Genomic DNA, 11,415 nt, shown 5'->3' on the forward strand with positions numbered 1-11,415 from the left:
ATCTGGTTCACTAACGTCCTGCAGAGAAGGAAATCTGCCATCTTTACCTCGTCTGGCCTGTATGTGTCTCCAGACCCACAGCAAAGTGGTTAACTCTTTAACTGCTCTCTGAGATGGCGTAGCAAGCCAATCAGTTCTATCAAACTGCTACAAAGGAAAAGCACTAGGGCAGGCTGCATTGGTTAACAAGAAGGCTAATATTTCATTGCAACATTTAAACTAGATGGATTTTGATAAACTTATCCACGCCGCAGCTAAGTACTGATGGCAGAAAACAGCCCGGAGTGACAGGTCATTCACATCAGAGGGGCCACCATGCAGGTATATTAATTTAAGACGCCAATAACTCATGCACCTTTCACTGTACAACTACTCAAGTTGATGAACTGCCACATACTCAAGGGAAATTAGGGATGGGCAATAAGTGCTGGCCTTGCTAACAATGCCCACATCCCAAGAATAAATTTTTAAAAAAGAGTCCAGTTCATATTTGCTTGGAATCTTTTTTGATTATATTCAATTAGTAGTTAGATCAATGAAAATAAAGAACTTGCATTTCCAACGCCTCAGGACGTCACAAAGCACGTTACAACCAATGAATCACTCGTGAAATGCAGTCATTGTTGTGATATTGGAAACACAACAGCCAATTGGCAGACAGCAAGCAACACAAGCAGCAATGTGATGATGAACAGATCATCTGTTTTCAGTGATGTTGGTTGAGGGACAAACATTGGCCAGGACTCCAGGGAGAACTCTTCTGTCAAAATATGCCAGGGGATCGTTTACATCCACCTGATAGGGCAAGCAAGGCCTCGGTTTAACAAAAGACAGCACCTCTGACAGTGCAGCTCTTCTTCAGTATGGTTTTGAAGTGTCAGCCTAGATTTTTGTGGTCAAGTCACCAGAGTGGGACTTCAACACAGGACCTCCTGACTCAGTGAACCCACTGAACCACGTCTGATAAACAAGCCATTAAGATGTTAGGTTCAGCTTCCACACTGTTTGCTGATCTCAGTGGGAGTAGCATCTCAAGTAACTTGCTGTGGTGCAATAGCTTGTTGATGCACACTGTCAAGGGTCACTGCTGATTAATGGCTTGAGCAGGCAAAGTATTGTGATTTGCAACCAATGTCACTGCAGGGGCTTTGGAGTCTGAGGAGAGATAAAGGAGGATAAACTGAAGAAGAGGGGGAGGAAGGAAGGAGATGGGGAGGGAAGGAGAGAGGGAGGGAGGAAAGTGGAAGAGAGGAAAGGGAAGACGAGGGAGGGAGGAAAAAGGAGGGGGAGAGGAGAAGGGAGGAAGGAGAGATGAAGAAGAAAGGGATTGGAGGGAGGAGAGAGGAACATGGGAGGGAGGATTTGGAGGGAGGAGAGGAGAAGGAAGGGCAAAGGTGAGAGACGGAGGAGAGTTGGTGGGAGAGAAGAAGGGAGGGAAGAGGGAGAGAGAGGAGGGGAAGGGTAGGGAGGGTGAGGGGAAGGAGGGAAAGAGGGGAAGGTTGGGAGGGAGAGAGAGAGAGATGGGGAGGAGGGAAGGGGAGGAAGGGAAGGGAGAGAGGGGAGTAGGGGGAGGGAGAAGGGAAGGGAGGGAGGGTGAGGAGAAGGGAGGGAAAGGGAAGGAAGGGAGAGAGGGGAAGAGGAAGGAGGGAGTGGGAGAGAAAATAGAGGAGAATGAAGGGAGGTAGGGAGGACAGGAGAAGGGAGGGTGGGATTTGAGGGGAAGGGATGGGGAGGAGAGATGGGAAGAGCATGAGGTGAGGGGAGAGGAAGGGAGGAGGAGGGGAAAGGAGGGAGTGAGGGAAGAGTGAAGGAGAAGAGACAGAATGGTAAACTGGCTGTGAATTCATTTCTAAAGAGACGCTAAGAATTATTTTTATTGCAAACAGGCAGAACATATTCTGGATAAGGACATAACGGGTCCTAACCAGAGTCCAAAAATCTAATGGGGAATGACAAATGTTATCTGGTAGTTTTAGGAGTGAGTTAGTGCTGGGGCAATACACCCAGAGTTATGCCACCCTGACGGGTTTTGCTACCTGCAGCTCCTTCTCAGTTGGTTATTTTAATGTTGAGGCTAAATTGGAAATACGAGAAATTCCCGTTTTTGTTAAAAGGTTAATAACGCGGCGTTCCAGATCATGGTGTAAATTCCTACATTTTAACGCGCGACAAAGATTGTTTCCTGGAAAGTTTCGTTTAATTATTTTGAACAAGTCTGATTACAATTCTGCCCTGAGACATGTCTGGACTGGCGAAAGAATCCCCTCCTTTAAGGGGCAAAAAAACGGAACCGAACCTGGAAAATCCTGTTCAGTTTGTGGGTTCATCACAACCCGCACCCGTTCTCCAGGAGAAAAAAGTCCACTCCCCCCTGATCACAGTCTGATATATATATAAAAATAATCTCTGCTTCTGTCACGCATTCTCCATATAAAGATGTGCTTGTTTAGCTCTTAAATGGACTTTGATGAGAACAGAAATGTGCATTCGCGACCCTTATAACCGAATACCCAGCAGAATGTGATCGGGACACATTGAGATTAACCACAATAAGGTGTCAAAACTGGATCGTAACACACACACACAAACATACAGACACACAGAGGGATAAACGGATGGAGATGAAAAGTTAATATTGTTAACAATTTAGGAGCACAGGGAGTTTAACAGAATGACACACCGCGTCTCGCCTATAGAAAACTGAATGGTCCGAGTTATTTCTCCTGTTATTTGTGCGAATTGTGTTGTGAAGAGGTTCACTGTCCAGGGGGGTGAGGAGCTGCCATGCATCTGAGCTGTTTCAACCGATTGAGCATGTTTTCCAAACTTAATGCAGGTCATCGGGGTTTAAAAATGTTAAATCTACAAATCGCAGTGCTGCCGATCTAAACATTAAAAAAAATTGATTTAAAAATTATTCGGAGCATCACACACGCAGGAAACCCTGATAAAGACAATACATTCAAAAGATGAGGAGACCCAAAACAAAGTTATGGTTACAGAAAGCGAAAGCAATAGATATATATTGTCCAGGATAAATAAACTGTAACTCCATCCTTGTGTGAACACTTCCCCCCACCCACCCCGCCTACTATCTGAATATGGAGATCAAGAGCTATCTGTAATTCCTGTTTATCTCAATCCATTGACAAAGCTGAGTGTTGTTTCCTGTTTGTCTTAAGATGCCAGTATTAAAGCTGCATTCTAAAGACTTCGAGACTCTCCTGGTTAACTCGCCTCCAAATTCTGCAGAGGGTCCCTCGCCATATACATATATATATATATAAAAATAACAGGCCTTATTGTTTTCAGCAGAAATGTTTGTTGTGTTAAATAAAAGGATTTCGCTCCCTGAATTTGCTGGGACAGTTCCTGGGGTTGTTTCCTGCGAGAGTCCTTCTGCACTGAGCGCCAAGATAGCCCACATCTATCTATGCATGCAGCTGGGAATTCGCCACACTGTGCAAACTTGTGTAGCGTCTAAGCAAACCTTGAGCTTTCAAGAGACGTGGGGATTAAATCACAATTAAGTGCCCTTTACCTGTAAAATATGGCCTTGCTTGGGATGCAATAAACACCCTCAGGTGGAAGAAATGCATATTCCTCAGGCGCCGGATTCATCGCTTCTTAAACATTAGACTCACAACCCTAAGCCGCGGCTCAGATTTTTTTTAAAAAAAAAACCCATTTCTTTGGGGATTATTACTCCTCTTTTTAAATTGCACTGAGAGAATCAGAAAATTTTGTATATTTCATCTCACACCTTATTAATTGAATAAAGTGCTAATGCTCCAGGGGCAGAGTTATTTAATTTTTTTTTTAAAAAGCCTACCGACAGATCCGTGCTATCTCCTGCAGTCTCCCTCCCCCGCCACACACCCCCGCACTAAGATAATCAGCAGATCAGAAATACAGGACATGTGTGTGGCAATTCCTGAATGATTGAAATATATATATATTTTTTTTTACAGTAATGTTGGCTGCATGAAAACAAATGTTGCAATGCACCCAAGAACATGATGCATTCATGGAACTTAAGTAATTTGCACCTCATTTCGTTCATCGGCTCCCTCCGGTATTTAATCAAACCTACTAAACAATGAGACATGGTCGGATCATCACTTGGACCGTGTGTAAAATACAACCCGCGTTTCAAATGTCGATGGGAACATTCTTCTTTTCAAATCTTGCCTTTAGGTTTGAGTAGAAATAGTGAATCTTTGTGGAAGGGGTAGTGGGTGAGGGGGGGGGAGACTGAAATGTGTGGTGGTGCAGCCTGGTCCTTCGGCGGATTTTTAAACATTCCCATTCAAATATATATTTAAAAAAAGAGGTGATCTATTGCAAGGGGGGGTGGGGGAAATGGCACATTGATGTTTCCTGACACCATAAAGTAAGAAGCCATGCCTGAGTTAATTGCTCGGGCTGATTAATAAAACAAAAGAGCCTGCAATTGTACAATTTACACCGGGGGGGGGGGAATTTAGCTTAATGTTATTTGTGTTTTATTAAGAGTCCTGTAGTGATTTATTTTGACTCGTTTTGTGTCTGTCTGTGTCTTGTTTCGTTGGGCGGGGAGGCAGACTGAGGATGCCTTGTTTTTTTGGCTTTATTCCCCCCCCCCCCCAGTGTTATGTGTGCTTTGAGACCAGAGAGAGAGAGAGAGCGGAAATTCCTGCTTCCGATTGCAAGCAGAAGGGGGAAGAAGGCACCTCTCTCTCTCTCTCTCTCTGTGTGTGTGTGTGTCTCTCTTTGTGAATGGCATTTCCAAAGCTCATTTGCATACACACAACCGGCCCGGGTCGTCGCCCCGGCAACGCGGTGACGTCACGCGGAGGAGCGGGCGCCCATTGGAGGGCGGCTGCTGAATGTATCCATCTAGGGAGAAGTGGCGAGGGGAGGGTGCCTCCGGGCTGTTGTGTTGCTATTGAAGAAAAAGCTGGGAGGTCATTGAGAAAAAAGTAAGAGCCGTCCCCCTGTATCATTCAGCAATCCGGGGGCCAATCGCACACAAGACTCATTCCAGCCTTCTCTTTTCTTGGGGGAATACATTTTTATTTTGGCTCCAGCCATTCAGAGCAATTTCTGCAATTTTGCAAAGCCGACCCATTTGTCATTCCCTTTGCAAATTTGCAAGGCATTCCCTTTGCAAGGAAAGGAAAGGGAAGGGAGTGGAGTGGAGGTGGGGGGAAGAAGTGTTTTTTTTGGACCTGATGCTCGGTCAGTAAGCTCTTGCCCCCATGTTAGAGAAATTTCCCTGCGCCCCGTTTGACTCGGAAATGGCGATCTGCAAGGCGACGGGCTGGCTGCACGACCAGCTGGAGAGGGGCAACGACCGGCTGCTGCTGGTGGACTGCCGAGCCCACGAACTGTACGACTCCTCGCACATCGAGGCGGCCATCCACGTCGCCATCCCCGGCTTGATGCTCCGGCGCCTGAAGAAGGGCAACTTCCCCGTCAAGTCGCTCATCTCCAACAACGAGGACAAGGAGAGGTTCGCCCGCCGCTGCAAGACCGACATCATCCTGCTGTACGACGAGAGCACGGTGGAGTGGAACGAGAACCTCAACGCCACCTCGGTGCTGGGCTTGCTGCTGAGAAAGTTAAAGGACGAGGGATGCAAAGTGTTCTGCTTGGAAGGTAAAGAGGGGCTTTGGAATAACCTTAAACGTGTCATTTTTTTTTCGTATTTTTGTTTTAAACCCCCCCCCCCCCCAAAAAAAAAGAAAGAGCAGAAAGGGAAATTAATACCTGTCCAGGTGGCGCCTGCGATTTGGGAAGATGTTGCGATTTGGACATTGTACATTTGTAGAATTCGCAGCGCAGGCCGCCCTGTCCAGCTGGTCGTTGTAAATCCTATGCAAATCCTCCCCAAAATGTATTGAAATTGAGGGTTTATTTAAAATGCTTTATTTAAAAGGGTTTGCACCAAATTCTTGAAAACAAAAGACTTGCGTAAGAAACCAGACGCGACATAAGCAAGGGAAAAGGTTGTAATCTGCTTTGCAAGCGGGGTGGAAACACATTTAATAATAACTTTCAGGGTACACAAACACATCTGAAGAAACAATTGCAGGGCTTGTGGGAAAGCGTAATAATTGGATAATTTTCGAAGAGCAAGCATGTGCACAATGGGCCGAATGGCCGCCTCCCGTGCTATGATTTGTAATCATTTTTACTGCAGTGTTAGTAATTGGATCGAAGATCAAGCATGTGCACAATGGGCCGAATGGCCACTTCCCGTGCTATGATTTGTAATCATTTTTACTGCAGTGTTAGTAATTGGATCGAAGAGCAAACATGTGCACCATGGGCCGAATGGCCGCCTCCCATGCTATGATTTGTAATCATTTTTACTGCAGTGTTAGTAATTGAATAGTTTTCGAAGAGCCAACATGTGCACAATGGGCCGAATGGCCGCCTCCCGTGCTATGATTTGTAATCATTTTTACTGCAGTGTTAGTAATTGGATAGTTTCCGAAGAGCAAACATGTGCACAATGGGCCGAATGGCCACCCCCACCCACCCCCCCTGTGCTATGATTTGTAATGATTTATACCGAGGTGACTCTAACGTGTCGCTTTGCTGCATTTTCCTGTGTTTTTTGTGTGCGCGCTCACAGGCGGATTCAGCAAGTTCCAGGCGGAATACCCGACTCACTGCGAGACCAACCTGGACAGCTCCTGCGGCAGCTCCTCGCCCACCCTGCCGGTGCTGGGGCTCGGGGGGCTCCGCATCAGCTCGGACTCATCCTCGGACATCGAGTCGGAGCCGGACCGAGACGCCCCCAACAGCGCGACCGAGTGCGACAGCAGCCCGCTGTCCAACAACCACCAGCCTTCCTTCCCCGTCGAGATTTTGCCCCACTTGTACCTGGGCTGCGCCAAGGACTCCACCAACCTGGACGTGTTGGAGGAGCACGGCATCAAGTACATCCTGAACGTGACCCCCAACCTGCCCAACCTGTTCGAGAACGCCGGCGAGTTCAAATACAAGCAAATCCCCATTTCAGATCATTGGAGTCAAAACCTCTCCCAGTTCTTCCCTGAAGCCATCGCCTTCATAGGTAAGGACATCTTGTTCGTGTTTCTAAAAAAAAGAATAATCTTCAAACTCTCCCCAGTATTTTCATTTTGTTTAATTCAGTCGAGGTACATGTAGGGTTCCCCCCACTTGTTTTTTTCACATCATCTCCCAAGTGAACCCGCCTGTGTGGAAAATTTCAAAGGCAGAGCCCTTGGGTGGGGGGGTGGTTTAAAAAACTCTGGGGTGCGGGAACACATAAAACAGAATAGAAATTGCAGATTGGGTTAATACCCATTGGATGCTGTCTTCTGCCCAGAGGGATACCCTGTCTTACTGAAGTGCATTATGGACAGATTAGTGATCGAAATATAATATCACCGGGCTTTTAACATGGTTTATAATCAAGGTCAATTAAAAGGAGAGTTATCTCTCTTCTTCTGCTCTTTTGTTAAAACTTTTTTTAAAAAAATATAAAAAAGCCACCATTCAATTACATTTCAAGCCTGTGGTCATAGGGTGTAGCGGTAATAATAGTAGGGGTAATGTCGCTGGGTTGGCTGTGTGGCCGTGTGTTTAAATCCCACCACAGCAGCTGGTGGAAGTTGAACTCAATTGAGTAATGATTCTGGAATTGAAAGCCAGTCTCAGTAATGGTGACCGTGAAGCTACCATTAAAAAAACCCACCTGGTTCAACTCATGCCCTTTAGGGAAGGAAATCTGCCGCCCTGAACCCAGTCTGGCCTACATGTGACTCCAGAGCCCAGACTCCGAGCAAGGCTCTTAACTGCCCTCTGAAATGGCTCGACAAGCCACTCACTCAGCTGGAGCACCAGGGAGCGAACGCTGGCCTCGTCCAAATCCCATGAACAAAATGTTTTTTTTTAATAAACCCTTAAAGCAGAGGGAAATCAGTAAATCTTGCACCGGATTTTGCGAAGGGCACAGCATATCCGTTTCAATATTGGTGGTGAGAGTTTTTTTAAAAAAAAAAATCCCATTCAGCTCTTTGCATTCTGCGAGTTTGTGTTTATTTTTTTTTTAAGTGATTGTCCCGCAGTTTAAATATTTTAGGTCATGAGCTTTTCTGTTAAATCGAACACCAGTCAAAAGGGTTCTACAGTCTGAGGAATTAAACAGGTTTTAAAAGAAGCCTAGCAGTTTTTATGTGCAAGACAGCATACTGGGTTTAACCAGAGCTAATGCAATTACAATCCCTGAGACACGGTCTGCAGCCTGGGGCTGATTTGAGCCGGGGCGGAAGGAATTTCGGCTGGGAGCCACAGAGAAGCTAATCTAAAGGCATTGTAATGCATTTCCTCTTACAAAGGAAAGCATTTTCAGGCAATGTTGACATCCTGTTCCTGTTAATGGGCCTTGTCCCCTGTGACTTTCCTCTTTTTTTTTGGAACGCCTGAATGCCTCCATTGTGGAGGGAAGCACAACAGTTGGGAGAATAATTTAATAGACTGTACAGCCTGAAAAGTCTCTACATTGGAGACATTCAGTATATCTTGAAAAAATTTCTATTGAAACACTCGTATGGCAGGCATCAATACACCAGAGATGAATGTGCTTTTCTATCAGCACTGACCCACATACAACCAGAGCAGCCTTCTCAGTTTCACTAAAAAGTTGCAGGGCAACTTTTACAGGCGCCCCTGCATTTCTAAAGCATTTAAAGGTCCAGCCTACACAGTACTCTGCAAATCCGTTTTTTTTTTCCTCCCCACAAACACTTGACCATACAGCTGAGACTGAATGAATAAAGGAGGGTGAAGTTTTAATCGGGGTGGGGGACACACGTGATGCTGAATGTTAAGGTTTTTAAAAAGAACATCAAAATGTGACGCAAACATTTTTTTTCTGTTAATTGAATTAGTCTTTCATTTTTTTTTTGATCTCGTTAAACTTTTGTTGCTGCAGCTCTTGTTGACCTGGGTTAAATTTTTTTGCTGAAATGTTTTTCAGATGAAGCCCGTAACCAGAGTTGTGGGGTGTTGGTGCACTGTTTGGCGGGGATCAGTCGCTCTGTCACAGTGACCGTGGCCTATCTGATGCAGAAGCTGAACCTCTCCATGAACGACGCCTACGACATTGTGAAGATGAAGAAGTCCAACATCTCCCCCAACTTCAACTTCATGGGGCAGCTGCTGGACTTTGAGCGGACCCTGGGCCTCAGCAGCCCCTGTGACAACCGGTTGTCCTCCCAGCCCCTGTACTTCACCACCACCCCCACCAACCAAAACGTGTTCCAGCTCGACCCGCTCCAGTCCACTTGACTGCTCAACCCAGCGCCAGAGAGAGAGGCTCGGAAGAATTTTAAAGGTCAAATCACTGACATATAATGGGGTCAGAATGGGTATGAAAAAGAACAGCTGATCTCGCTGAAGGCAACTTGACTCTTTTGTTCAAGCAGCTGTTGTGAAGAGGGGGAGACCCTGACCTTTGACTTTGAGACCACTGATGGTTCACAAAGTTAGTTGGAAAAGTGCAGTGGCTGAAAGCTTCACAGTCTAAAGAGGGACAAAGAGAGAAGTCGGGTGAGGTATCCACACTCTCTTGATTAATCCCCTCTTTTTGAGTTCTAATGGTAGCAGAATATTTGTCTTCAATGAAGACTTTGTCTATTCAAGCTGGTTTGGAGAAATAAAATGGTTTTGAGAGTTCTGGAATTGGCCACAATTATATATTTCTGTACTCCAGAACTCGAGGAGTACCATACAGCATGATTTCTGTATATATTGTCTGTGTGCAGATCCAGTGTCACAATTGTACATCAACCAAGATTATGTATTACTGGGTGGACTGTTGTAAGGAAAGTAGATTCCTATAAGGTACTTGGGATTGAATCCAGTACATCTCCTTCTTCGCAGAATTAAAGGACTGGAAATGTACGATTAGTATGTAAATTAATATTATGTTTTAACTGATTATTCGGACAGTATATGCCAAAAAGTTTGTGTTTTGTTTGACCTGCTTTGATATGTTGCTTTATCTATGTATGAGTGCAATTTGAAGCTGGCTTATGATTTATGCTCTTTTATTTTCCTCTATTCTCAACTGAGAGCGTTGGTAATGTGTATACAGTACTCGTGTTTTCTTGCTAATGAATGAGTAGACTGTTATTTGAAAATGGGACTGGCGAATTTTCTTGTTAATTTTTATATGGACAATGCGTATTTCATACAGTGCATTACCTCTGTGCAGACTCTTCAGGGAAGAATCATGAATGCAATAGTTTTTTTTCTATAAGTCTGTATTTAAAACTGGAAGCCAATACTGTATGTATACACTGCACTTGCTGTAACTCAGTAGCCAGTGAGAAATTGTCCCCAGTTCATTGTTGCAGATGGCTTATTGTGAGATGGGGAATTTATTCTAAGAATGATTGATTGTATAATACTAAGTTATTAATAAATAACTATTTTGTCTATATAGAACCTTACACAAGCTTTCAGCCTTATTTGATTATCTTTCTTCTGGCGTCAGTAAAGTGTTGGACTCTTGATGGAGTTTCGTCATTACAAAATTACGAAATTTGCAAACTTGAGAATTGCTTTAAATGAAAATACACAGTAAATGGCAACTCACACTTGTTTCAAAAGGAACATCCTGCCTGACTAACCACAAGGTTTGAGGAAGTGACAGCCTAAAGTGCCTATTGTAGAGTTCTTATGATGTGCTGCATCTAGACTTCAAGTGCAAAAGCCAGTTACACGCAAGTTTAAGGAAGTGGATCTTATTTTTAAATGGGGAATTGAAATGAAAGAGGAACCTCTGGTTAGGGGAGTCATGTCAAGCTGGGGAGGGTGCAGTGAGTGCAGAGTTTGGGGTTCAGTGCTTTTATGTTGGGGCCCCCACTGTTTTTAAGCAATAGAAATGATCCGAGGCAGAAACACAACGCATGTTGGTCAGATTTGTAGACAGGATAATTAGAATAGTACAAGGAGGCCATTTGGCCCATCAAGTCTGCACCAGCTCTTTCAAAGGGCAATCGAGTTTGGCCCACACCCCGGCTCTTCCTCTGTATCCCTGCACTTCTTTTCTCCTTTAGGTATTTATTCATTTCCTTTTAAAGGCTGCTATTGAATCCATATCCTGCACCCAATCGGGCAGTGCAATCTAAATCCTAAGCATCGTGTCAAGTAAAGCTCTCATGTCAGCTCTGGTTCTTTTGCCAATCACCCTCTGGTTAGTGACACTTCAGCCAGTTTCTCTATCTAAAACCTTAATGATTTTCAACACTTCTATCAAATCTCCTCTTAGCCTTCCCTGCTCCAGGGAAAACAGCCTGACTTCTTCAGTCCCTACACCGAACTGTAATCGCTCATCTAGTCAATTTCTTTTGTACCTTCTCTAAAGCCTTCATGTGTGCTGCCCAGAATTGG

At 44.8% G+C, this 11,415-nt stretch overlaps 1 protein-coding gene and 1 non-coding gene across 2 annotated transcripts; one reads left to right on the forward strand and one right to left on the reverse strand.

Annotated features, from left to right (window-relative positions):
• Positions 1-238: 238 nt before the first annotated feature.
• Positions 239-482, reverse strand: LOC144696850 (small nucleolar RNA SNORA53). The gene has a single exon (XR_013580258.1). It is a non-coding gene; the product is annotated as a small nucleolar RNA SNORA53 (small nucleolar RNA).
• Positions 483-5,114: 4,632 nt separating this feature from the next.
• LOC144696462 (dual specificity protein phosphatase 6-like) lies at positions 5,115-10,477 on the forward strand. The gene is made up of 3 exons (XM_078567770.1): positions 5,115-5,640; positions 6,623-7,066; positions 8,996-10,477. Exons 1-3 carry the CDS (start codon positions 5,241-5,243, stop codon positions 9,304-9,306), a joined length of 1,155 nt encoding a protein of 384 aa, XP_078423896.1. The 5' UTR covers positions 5,115-5,240; the 3' UTR covers positions 9,307-10,477.
• The last annotated feature ends 938 nt before the right edge of the window (positions 10,478-11,415 follow it).

Source organism: Cetorhinus maximus, chromosome 22 (assembly GCF_964194155.1).
Source record: "Cetorhinus maximus chromosome 22, sCetMax3.hap1.1, whole genome shotgun sequence".
NCBI lineage: Eukaryota > Metazoa > Chordata > Chondrichthyes > Lamniformes > Cetorhinidae > Cetorhinus > Cetorhinus maximus.